The sequence below is a fragment of the Nannospalax galili genome, unplaced genomic scaffold (assembly GCF_000622305.1).
Source record: "Nannospalax galili isolate Female #2095 unplaced genomic scaffold, S.galili_v1.0 scaffold346, whole genome shotgun sequence".
NCBI classification, from domain to species: domain Eukaryota; kingdom Metazoa; phylum Chordata; class Mammalia; order Rodentia; family Spalacidae; genus Nannospalax; species Nannospalax galili.
In genome coordinates this window covers 8,747,498-8,757,625 of record NW_008357637.1, presented here as the reverse complement: position 1 = coordinate 8,757,625, position 10,128 = coordinate 8,747,498, and the positions used below count along the sequence as shown (strand labels likewise).

Below are 10,128 nucleotides of genomic sequence, written 5' to 3'. Positions count from 1 at the left end.
TATATAATAAATTCAGTCTTCTGTAGTTGTCTCCTTTGGGAGTAATAAAATTTTCTATCCTTTACTACCATCTCTAGTAGTAGATGTTTGGAAATTAATGGGACCATTTTTGCTTGGCACAAAGACTCAGAGGCTGAGGCTCATGTTTAATAGATGAAGGCCAAGGATGCTAAATGCCTTATGGCCTGAGGGATGGGAGCACAAGAAAGATTATCCCACACAAAATCTAAATAGGCCCAGTTAGAGAAAGTTTACTATTAAAATGTTAATTTTTCAAGCTTATGATAATCATCTACTTTATTTTAATAGGTCTACCTGGTCCATGCAAAGATATCCAAGCAAGTGACATAACCAAGAGTTCTTGTAAGTTAACATGGGAGCCTCCAGAATATGATGGTGGGAGCCCAATCCTTCATTATGTCCTGGAACGCAGAGAAGCTGGGAGGAGGACATATATACCAGTCATGTCTGGTGAGAACAAGCTGTCTTGGACTGTAAAGGATCTAATACCAAATGGTGAATACTTCTTCCGTGTAAAAGCTGTCAACAAGATTGGTGGAGGCGAATATATTGAACTGAAAAATCCTGTCATTGCTCAAGATCCAAAGCGTAAGTTTGAACACAGACATATGATGGTTAGAACTAATATTTAAGGGTGTGTCCAGATTTCGTTGTTACTTTAAGATGGTGGTTTCTTCGATAGTAACAGTTTTCTTCTTGCTTACCAGAACCACCTGACCCACCTGTAGATGTTGAGGTTCATAATCCTACAGCTAAGGCGATGACTATTACATGGAAGCCACCCTTGTACGATGGAGGAAGCAAGATAATGGGCTACATCATAGAAAAGCTTGCTAAAGGGGAAGACAGATGGAAGAGATGCAATGAACACCTGGTACCTGTCCTGACATATACAGCAAAAGGACTTGAGGAGGGAAAAGAGTACCAATTCCGTGTGCGAGCAGAGAATGCTGCTGGTATTGGTGAACCTTCTCGGGCCACTCCTCCAACCAAAGCCGTAGATCCTATTGGTATGTTTTGTTTTTTAGAGTTGCTACTTTCACATCATACGATAAATGAAATTCAAGTTTTGTCAGATACTTCTTTGAGAATTAAAAACAACTATGGCTTTTATCATTTCAGATGCCCCCAAAGTCATTCTCAGAACAAGCTTAGAAGTAAAACGAGGTGATGAAATAGCACTCGATGCAACCATTTCTGGATCACCTTACCCAACAATTACATGGATAAAGGATGAAAATGTTATTGTACCAGAAGAAATTAAGAAGCGGGCAGCACCCCCAGTTAGGAGGAAGAAGGATGAAGTTCAAGAAGAGGAACCATTTTCCTTACCTCTGACGGAGCGTTTAAGCATCAACAACAGTAAACAAGGAGAATCTCAGCTGCGTATCCGTGATTCTCTCCGACCTGACCATGGCCAGTATATGATCAAAGTTGAAAATGACCATGGTGTTGCCAAAGCTCCTTGCACTGTCAGTGTTTTAGGTAAATAGTCAAAACTATACTTTTCACACACAAAAAAAATCCATTTTAGTGAAACATGAAAATGAGTTTGGAGACACATTAAAAGAAGTAGGAGACAGTTTCAGCAAATAATTGTCAGTTGTATTTTATCACCTAAGCATAGGTTATTTTTGAAAAAACAACTAACCTTTTTATTTGTTAGGCAATGTAATAAAAAGATAGATGTGGGAATACCAAAAGTGATATCAAAAGACCATATTAGCATTTACATTTTTCATTGTAACTGTTTCTGCACAGAATTTTAAGCATTGTTCTCCTTTGAAATTATAGATACACCAGGACCACCAATCAACTTTGTATTTGAAGATATTAGAAAGAACTCTGTTCTCTGTAAATGGGAACCACCCCTTGATGACGGTGGCAGTGAAATCATAAACTACACTTTGGAAAAGAAAGACAAGACCAAACCAGACTCAGAATGGATCGTCATCAGTTCAACACTTAGGCATTGCAAATATTCAGTAACAAAACTGATTGAAGGAAAAGAATACCTCTTCCGTGTAAGAGCTGAAAATAGGTTTGGACCTGGACCACCATGTGTTTCAAAACCACTTTTAGCAAAAGATCCATTTGGTAAGGTTCCTCTGGCCTCACAAATAGACCTTTCCACCATAGGCTTTGGCCTACACATGATCATATTTCATACAATTTAGTTTTTAGGTCATACTGTGGACTTAACTCAAATGCTATTTTTTTTTTTATCAGAACCACCCGATGCACCAGATAAGCCAATTGTGGAAGATGTCACCAGCAACAGTATGCTAGTAAAATGGAATGAGCCAAAAGATAATGGCAGCCCCATCTTGGGTTACTGGCTTGAAAAACGTGAGGTGAACAGTACACACTGGTCTCGTGTCAACAAAACCCTTCTCAGTTCTTTGAAAACCAAAGTAGATGGCTTATTAGAAGGACTCACCTATGTCTTCCGAGTATGTGCTGAAAATGCAGCTGGACCTGGAAAGTTCAGTCCACCTTCAGATCCCAAAACAGCTCGTGATCCAATCTGTAAGTAACTTCTTAAGAAGACAATATGAGAGAGTAAGCTACCCTACATTTTAAAACCTCCAGTGAATTTGACTTATACATCTGCATTTGTTCTAGCTCCACCTGGGCCGCCTATCCCAAGAGTTGCTGATACAAGCTCTACAACTATTGAGCTGGAGTGGGAACCCCCAGCTTTCAATGGTGGTGGGGAGATTATTGGCTATTTCGTCGATAAGCAATTGGTTGGCACAAATGAATGGTCACGCTGCACAGAGAAGATGATCAAGGTCCGTCAGTTCACTGTCAAAGAAATCAGAGAGGGTGCTGACTATAAACTTCGGGTGAGTGCTGTCAACGCAGCAGGTGAAGGACCACCTGGAGAGACAGAACCTGTTACTGTGGCTGAACCACAAGGTACTTAAAAGTCAACTCAAAAAAAACCAGGGATTTTTTTTTTCCCAACACAGAACTATATTTTCATCTTTCTTGGGCCAACACACGACTGTTCTCTTTCAACAGAACCTCCAACTGTGGAACTGGATGTTTCGGTCAAGGGTGGAATACAAATAATGGCTGGGAAGACTCTTAGAATACCAGCTGTGGTGACTGGTCGTCCTGTGCCCACAAAAGTGTGGACCATAGAAGAAGGAGAGCTGGATAAAGACCGTGTTATAATAGAGAATGTTGGAACCAAATCTGAACTAATTATCAAGGATGCATTGAGAAAAGATCATGGCAGATATGTGATTACAGCTACTAATAGCTGCGGTTCCAAATTTGCAGCAGTCCGGGTAGAAGTTTTTGGTAAGGAGTGTTACATGGATTTTCATAGGCATTTTCCATGTGATCTGATCATATTACATTAAATTTTTTGCTATTATTTCAATTTACAGATGTTCCTGGTCCAGTTCTTGACCTAAAACCTGTTGTAACAAACAGGAAAATGTGTCTGCTTAACTGGTCTGATCCAGCAGATGATGGAGGAAGTGAAATCACAGGGTTCATTATTGAAAGAAAAGATGCTAAAATGCACACTTGGAGACAACCCATAGAGACTGAGAGGTCTAAGTGTGACATAACAGGTCTCCTAGAAGGACAAGAATATAAGTTCCGTGTTATTGCCAAGAACAAGTTTGGCTGTGGACCTCCTGTTGAAATAGGACCAATTCTTGCAGTTGACCCATTAGGTAAGGGAAGACTTTCACTCTTAATAGATAAATAGTGTTTTACTGGAGTGATGGCTCAGCAGTTAATAGCACTGGCTGCTCTTTTAGAGAACCCACTTGGCAGCTAACAACCATCTATAACTCCAGTTCCAGGGGATCTGATGCCCTCTTCTAATCTCCACAGGCACTAGATTTACACAGTAGTATACAGACAAAACATACACATAAGATAAAAATAAATATTTATATTTGCTGAGCTTTATGTCTTGAACCCAGCAGTTTCAAAATCTAAGAATAGCTAGAGAGTAATAAAATCTGGTAACCACCAGCAACACTAAAGACACCCATTTGCTAAAAATCCACGTCGTTTTTGGCTTTATGTATGTTAATCACGCATAGTTTTATGTGCCAAAAATTGATCTTATTGAGGCTTAGTAATAACCTAGAAATAATTTAGAAGTATTCAGTCTTTCCAATATAATACATAGGAGGATTTTTAATTTAATGATCTAGCAATTCACTGCTTTTCTAAAAAATGTATGAGTCAGATAATTGCCATAGGATAGATGATTTGGTTTTACTCCATTGTTAAGAGGTCTCCACACTCAAGGGATAGGGACTCCCCAAACCAAAAAGAGCCACCGAAGAATAGAAAACCAACCAGAGGAAGTCTCCTAGAAACAAATATGAAACACTAATATTATACACTGGTAATTTTTGGAGGAAAATCCAGTCCTCAAAAGAGGGAAATTATCGCTCCACCAACACACCCTGAAAAATATAAAAGGAATTACACTGTACACCGCAGTTTCAATCACCCCCAGAAGTCCACTACTTTTAAGTTGTGCCAGAGACCTCAGAGCAAGGCTGGACTCCATAGCTTCCAGCCTCAGTAACAATCAGCCAGCACAGGGGAGGTCTGGTTTTACCAGTCAGAGCTTCTCTGAAGGACACAAAATCTTAGCAGCATTACATAACTATCTTTCTTTCTAACCTATTATTTGGACCCCACTTGAGGTACTGTGTCTCAAAGGGTGTTTTATCAACCACATCATCAACCCATTATCAGCCACATCTACTGTTTGTTCATGGAACAAGAAACACTTTGCTTTTCATAAGGCATTCAAAGCAGAACATCACAAACCTACTTTTCCTGTTTCAGTAGGATTAGAAGTTTTGCCAAAGCCACAGATAAATAATCTAAAATAGTAAATATAAAGTTTATGTACCCCCTTTATTCATTTTTAATTAATTATTTTGATGGAAAATTTATAAGGAATAAAATGCTGTCAGTGAGAAGAACCATAACTGTGGTGACTGATATGTTTTGGGAAAGGTTTTGAAGGCACCAAACAGGAGCCTGTTTGTAATAGGTGAAATATTACTTCTTATGTGAATATTTATCTTGTTCTCATCATTTTCAATTACCTCTGATTTAAGGTCCTCCAACATCTCCTGAAAGGCTCACATATACAGAAAGGACAAAATCCACTATCACACTTGACTGGAAAGAGCCCCGCAGTGATGGTGGCAGTCCCATACAAGGATACATCATTGAAAAACGTCGTCACGATAAACCTGACTTTGAAAGAGTTAACAAGAGACTCTGCCCAACCACATCATTTGTGGTTGAAAATCTTGATGAACATCAAATGTATGAGTTCCGTGTCAAAGCCGTCAATGATATTGGTGAAAGCGAACCATCCCTGCCTCTTAATGTAGTCATACAAGATGATGAAGGTATGGAGCCTGTAGATAATAACATTAATGTACTTTAGGGTGCTACCTTTATCCTGTGATTTGAAGAAACATTCTTAGAACTTCTTTTCCTCTTTCCCTCCTCTTTTTAGTCCCTCCAACTATTAAGTTGCGCCTGGCTGTTCGAGGAGACACTATCAAAGTTAAGGCGGGAGAGCCAGTTAACATCCCTGCAGACGTGACAGGACTCCCAATGCCTAAGATTGAATGGTCCAAGAATGAAACTGTGATTGATAAACCCACTGATGCACTTAAAATAACAAAGGAAGAAGTATCCCGAAGTGAGGCAAAGACTGAGCTTAGCATCCCCAAAGCAGTCCGGGAGGACAAGGGCACTTACACAATCACTGCTTCCAATCGCCTTGGCTCAGTGTTCCGAAATGTTCACGTGGAAGTGTATGGTAAGTGGCTTGCTTCCTCTGTCAGAAAGAAAGCCACTGCCTGCTTAAGAATGCTTTCTCAACCTCCTCTGCTGCACCTTTCCAGATCGTCCATCTCCACCCAGAAACCTTGCTGTTACTGACATTAAAGCTGAGTCTTGCTATCTGACATGGGATGCCCCTCTGGACAATGGTGGCAGTGAAATCACCCACTATATTATTGACAAACGTGATGCAAGTAGGAAAAAGTCTGAATGGGAAGAAGTCACCAACAGTGCAGTAGAGAGAAGATACGGGGTAACTCTTCTAAACATGCTCTTACACACACTAAAAGGACATCACTCTGATTTGACACCATTTTAATATAACTTTGGGGTTTAATGATTAAACTCAAAACCACATGGAAGAAGTAGCTATTTGCCATTTTCAAATTCATCATTATGCACTTAAGGCCACTTAATAAATATTACTTAATATACAGAGCTCTCTTTTACGAGAAAGGACCTCTAGAAAATACAACAAATTTATATCTTATTTTAAAAGGGTTTCTCTTTATCTGTCTTTTCCATGTTTTAAGTCTATATGTTTATTTCTTCTTATGATGATCCCTCTCCAAATAATTTGTTTTAGAAAATGAGTAAACATCAATCTAAGCATATTTATTTTGATTTCTCTATTATTCTAATTTCTAGATCTGGAAACTTATCCCCAATGGTCAGTATGAGTTCCGCGTGAGGGCTGTCAATAAATATGGAACGAGTGATGAGTGCAAATCAGATAAAGTTGTCATTCAAGATCCATATCGTCTTCCTGGGCCTCCTGGCAAACCCAAAGTCTTGGAGCGCACCAAAGGGTCCATGCTTGTGAGCTGGACTCCTCCTCTGGACAATGGTGGCTCACCAATTACTGGCTACTGGCTGGAGAAGAGAGAAGAGGGTGGTGCCTACTGGTCACGTGTTAGCCGGGCACCAGTAACCAAAGTGGGCCTGAAGGGCGTGGAATTCAATGTTCCACGTTTGATTGAAGGTGTGAAATACCAATTTAGGGCCATGGCAATAAATGCTGCAGGAATTGGCCCTCCCAGTGAGCCATCTGACCCAGCTGTTGCAGGGGATCCCATATGTAAGTATGCTTTATTTCTGGGACATGTTTCCAAAGGGCAAAGTTACCAAATAGATTACCTTTGAATTTCTCAAGTTTTTACTAAAAACCATGGACATTGAAGTATGTCCATATGTATATACCTACATAAAATAGTTTCTAAACTCTTGAATGGAAACTAGTATTTTTAATCATAATAATAAAGACCTGTGCTATAAGGTCCTGTTCTCTCTATAAGTTTAAATAAACCTCTATGTCATTAGCTACTATGGAAATTGTTTTCTTATCAAAGAGACAAACCCTATTGTAGGAATTCAATAAAAAGGTAAAATGTTAAATATTTGTTGAGCAAAGACACCAAATTCTTAGGCAGCATCTTTGAGGGTAAATAAAGAAAATCTTGCGGAAATATATACAAACAGATCAGTTCAAAAATTAAAATACTGTGGGGCCAGGCATAGTGGTGCATGCCTTTAATCCCAGCACTCAGGAGGCAGAGGCAGGAGGCTCTCTGTGAGTTCAAGGCCACCCTGGTCCACATAGTGAGTTCCAGGACAGCTGGGGCTACAGAGAGAAACTGTCTCAAAAAGACCAAGAAAAAAAATTAAAATACTGTGACATTAATAGTTAAGTATATTTCCTATAACATCCCTGATTATATTCGCTGAAGAAAAAATTCAACTATTTGTTTAAAATATTTAAATTATTCTCATACAATAGAGAGTACACATATGCATGTTAGTCATATATTCATTCAGTAAATTAATATTGAACATGGACTATTCAAGGATCTGTACTAAACACAAGGGGAAGGGGCTATGATTAAAAACACAATTAGAGCAAAAGATTTTCTTTAATTGTTAAGTACTCTCAGAAAGTATTGTTATATGATTAGTGGAAACATTGATTCTGCCCCTAAGGAGCATTAAGATTACTTTGTACTCAGAAGTTGTCTAGCTGGTGAGGAAAACATTTTTTTGAATTTTCATATTGTAGAAAATAAAATTTTAGATAAAAATATACTGTAGAATCTCTTCAGATGGATCTCAAAAGTAAAATAGCATTTCACCAAACATGTGCCCATAGAGTGTAGATCTACGTAGAAGGAGTGAGTGACTCTTCTTCTCTCGGGTATTTGTTTGCTTTCTGGTTTGCATTAATGTAAAGGAAAGTAGACTATTTCTTATATTCCTGTACCTTCAACATTTCTATTTAAAAATTTTAATAGGCTACAATAAAATATATTCTGGCATAGCAAAAGAGTCATGGTATGCAAAATGAGCATTCCATTACCTTCAAAGTGCGATGTTTGTTTGCTTGTTTGTTTCTTATTAGACCCACCTGGGCCACCTTCTTGCCCAGAAGTTAAAGATAAAACAAAGTCAAGCATCTCACTAGCATGGAAACCACCGGCCAAAGATGGTGGCAGCCCAATCAAAGGCTACATTGTAGAAATGCAAGAGGAAGGTACTACTGACTGGAAAAGAGTCAATGAACCTGACAAACTTCTGACTACCTGTGAATGTGTGGTGCCCAATCTGAAAGAACTCAGGAAATACAGATTCAGAGTGAAAGCTGTCAATGAAGCTGGGGAGTCTGAACCAAGTGACACGACTGGAGAGATTCCTGCCACCGATATTCAAGGTACTAGTTCTCATTCAACTTGTGTGTTCACCTTCGGATCTGAAATTAATCTATGGAAATCTGTCAATTACTTCTTTGAGACGTGTCATCTAAACATGTTATACTATGTGTGATATTGCAGAGGTACCAGAGGTTTTCATTGACATTGGAGCACAAGACTGCCTGGTTTGTAAAGCTGGCTCACAGATTAGAATCCCTGCTGTCATCAAGGGACGCCCAACACCAAAATCATCTTGGGAATTTGACGGAAAGGCAAAGAAGGCAATGAAGGTAAAAAAAAAATCTATAATTTTTCTGTGTCTTCCATTGAATTACTAGAAGGAGTATTTTAAAATAACTATCTTCTTCTCTAATAGGATGGAGTTCATGATATACCTGAAGATGCACAGGTAAAAATCAGAATATGATTAAATCAGAATATGATTGGCTTTAGTAATGCCATGATTTCATTCAATGTATGATATAATTTTCTTTGTACAGTTGGAGACTGCTGAAAACTCATCGGTAATAATTATTCCAGAGTGTAATCGATCTCATTCAGGCAAATATAGCATCACAGCCAAGAATAAAGCAGGACAGAAGACTGCAAATTGCAGAGTTAAAGTCATGGGTAAGACAGAATTTAATAGTTGTTACAGAATAAAAACCAAATTATTTTAAAGCATCTAAGGAACTTTGTTTATACTGTGATTTGCATTCAACAGATGTACCAGGTCCACCCAAAGATTTGAAGGTCAGTGACATCACAAGGGGTAGTTGCCGACTTTCATGGAAGATGCCAGATGATGATGGAGGAGACAGGATCAAAGGCTATGTCATCGAGAAGAAGACCATTGATGGAAAAGCCTGGACTAAAGTCAACCCAAACTGTGGAAGCACCACATTTGTAGTACCAGATCTCATCTCCGAACAGCAGTATTTCTTCCGTGTGCGAGCAGAAAATCGTTTCGGTATTGGCCCACCTGTGGAAACCATTCAGAGGACCACTGCCAGAGATCCAATATGTAAGTTTTAAAACCAAAATTTAAAATATTTTCTCAAAATTGAGCTATATTATTAACAGTAGTGCTTAATGCTTCCTGCAACTATGTTTCCAGATCCCCCTGATCCTCCTATTAAGCTCAAGATTGGACTTATAACAAAGAACACAGTGCATCTGTCATGGAAACCTCCAAAGAATGATGGGGGCTCCCCCGTCACCCACTATATTGTTGAGTGTCTTGCATGGGATCCTACTGGGAAGAAGAAGGAAGCGTGGAGACAGTGCAACAAGCGTAATGTGGAAGAACTAGAGTTTACGGTTGAAGACCTCGTAGAGGGTGGGGAATATGAATTCAGAGTCAAGGCTGTCAACGAGGCAGGAGTCAGCAAGCCTTCAGCAACCGTTGGTCCTGTGATTGTCAAAGACCAGACATGTAAGTACCTGACAGAAAATTTCCTCTCCAGGAATCTACATATATAATAATAGTCCAAAATAAAGAGACAGTGCACTCCTATAGGCTGAGCATATGTGTGGGCACATTACTCAGTTATTGATAACCCCAGCATGG

At 39.1% G+C, this 10,128-nt stretch overlaps 1 protein-coding gene across 2 annotated transcripts in view; it reads left to right on the top strand.

Annotated features, from left to right (window-relative positions):
• Ttn (titin) overlaps window positions 1-10,128 on the top strand; it is a 278,254-nt gene that overhangs the window by 191,307 nt on the left and 76,819 nt on the right. For both annotated transcript variants that reach the window (XM_017794905.1, XM_017794904.1), the window contains 18 exons: window positions 310-609; window positions 729-1,031; window positions 1,144-1,506; window positions 1,816-2,118; window positions 2,251-2,550; window positions 2,647-2,943; window positions 3,049-3,333; window positions 3,423-3,716; window positions 5,136-5,435; window positions 5,546-5,854; window positions 5,940-6,130; window positions 6,526-6,955; window positions 8,270-8,578; window positions 8,700-8,848; window positions 8,935-8,967; window positions 9,059-9,188; window positions 9,283-9,582; window positions 9,676-9,993. In XM_017794905.1, the coding sequence (XP_017650394.1) occupies window positions 310-609; window positions 729-1,031; window positions 1,144-1,506; window positions 1,816-2,118; window positions 2,251-2,550; window positions 2,647-2,943; window positions 3,049-3,333; window positions 3,423-3,716; window positions 5,136-5,435; window positions 5,546-5,854; window positions 5,940-6,130; window positions 6,526-6,955; window positions 8,270-8,578; window positions 8,700-8,848; window positions 8,935-8,967; window positions 9,059-9,188; window positions 9,283-9,582; window positions 9,676-9,993 (4,914 nt within the window). The remainder of the gene's footprint in view (window positions 1-309; window positions 610-728; window positions 1,032-1,143; window positions 1,507-1,815; window positions 2,119-2,250; window positions 2,551-2,646; window positions 2,944-3,048; window positions 3,334-3,422; window positions 3,717-5,135; window positions 5,436-5,545; window positions 5,855-5,939; window positions 6,131-6,525; window positions 6,956-8,269; window positions 8,579-8,699; window positions 8,849-8,934; window positions 8,968-9,058; window positions 9,189-9,282; window positions 9,583-9,675; window positions 9,994-10,128) is intronic.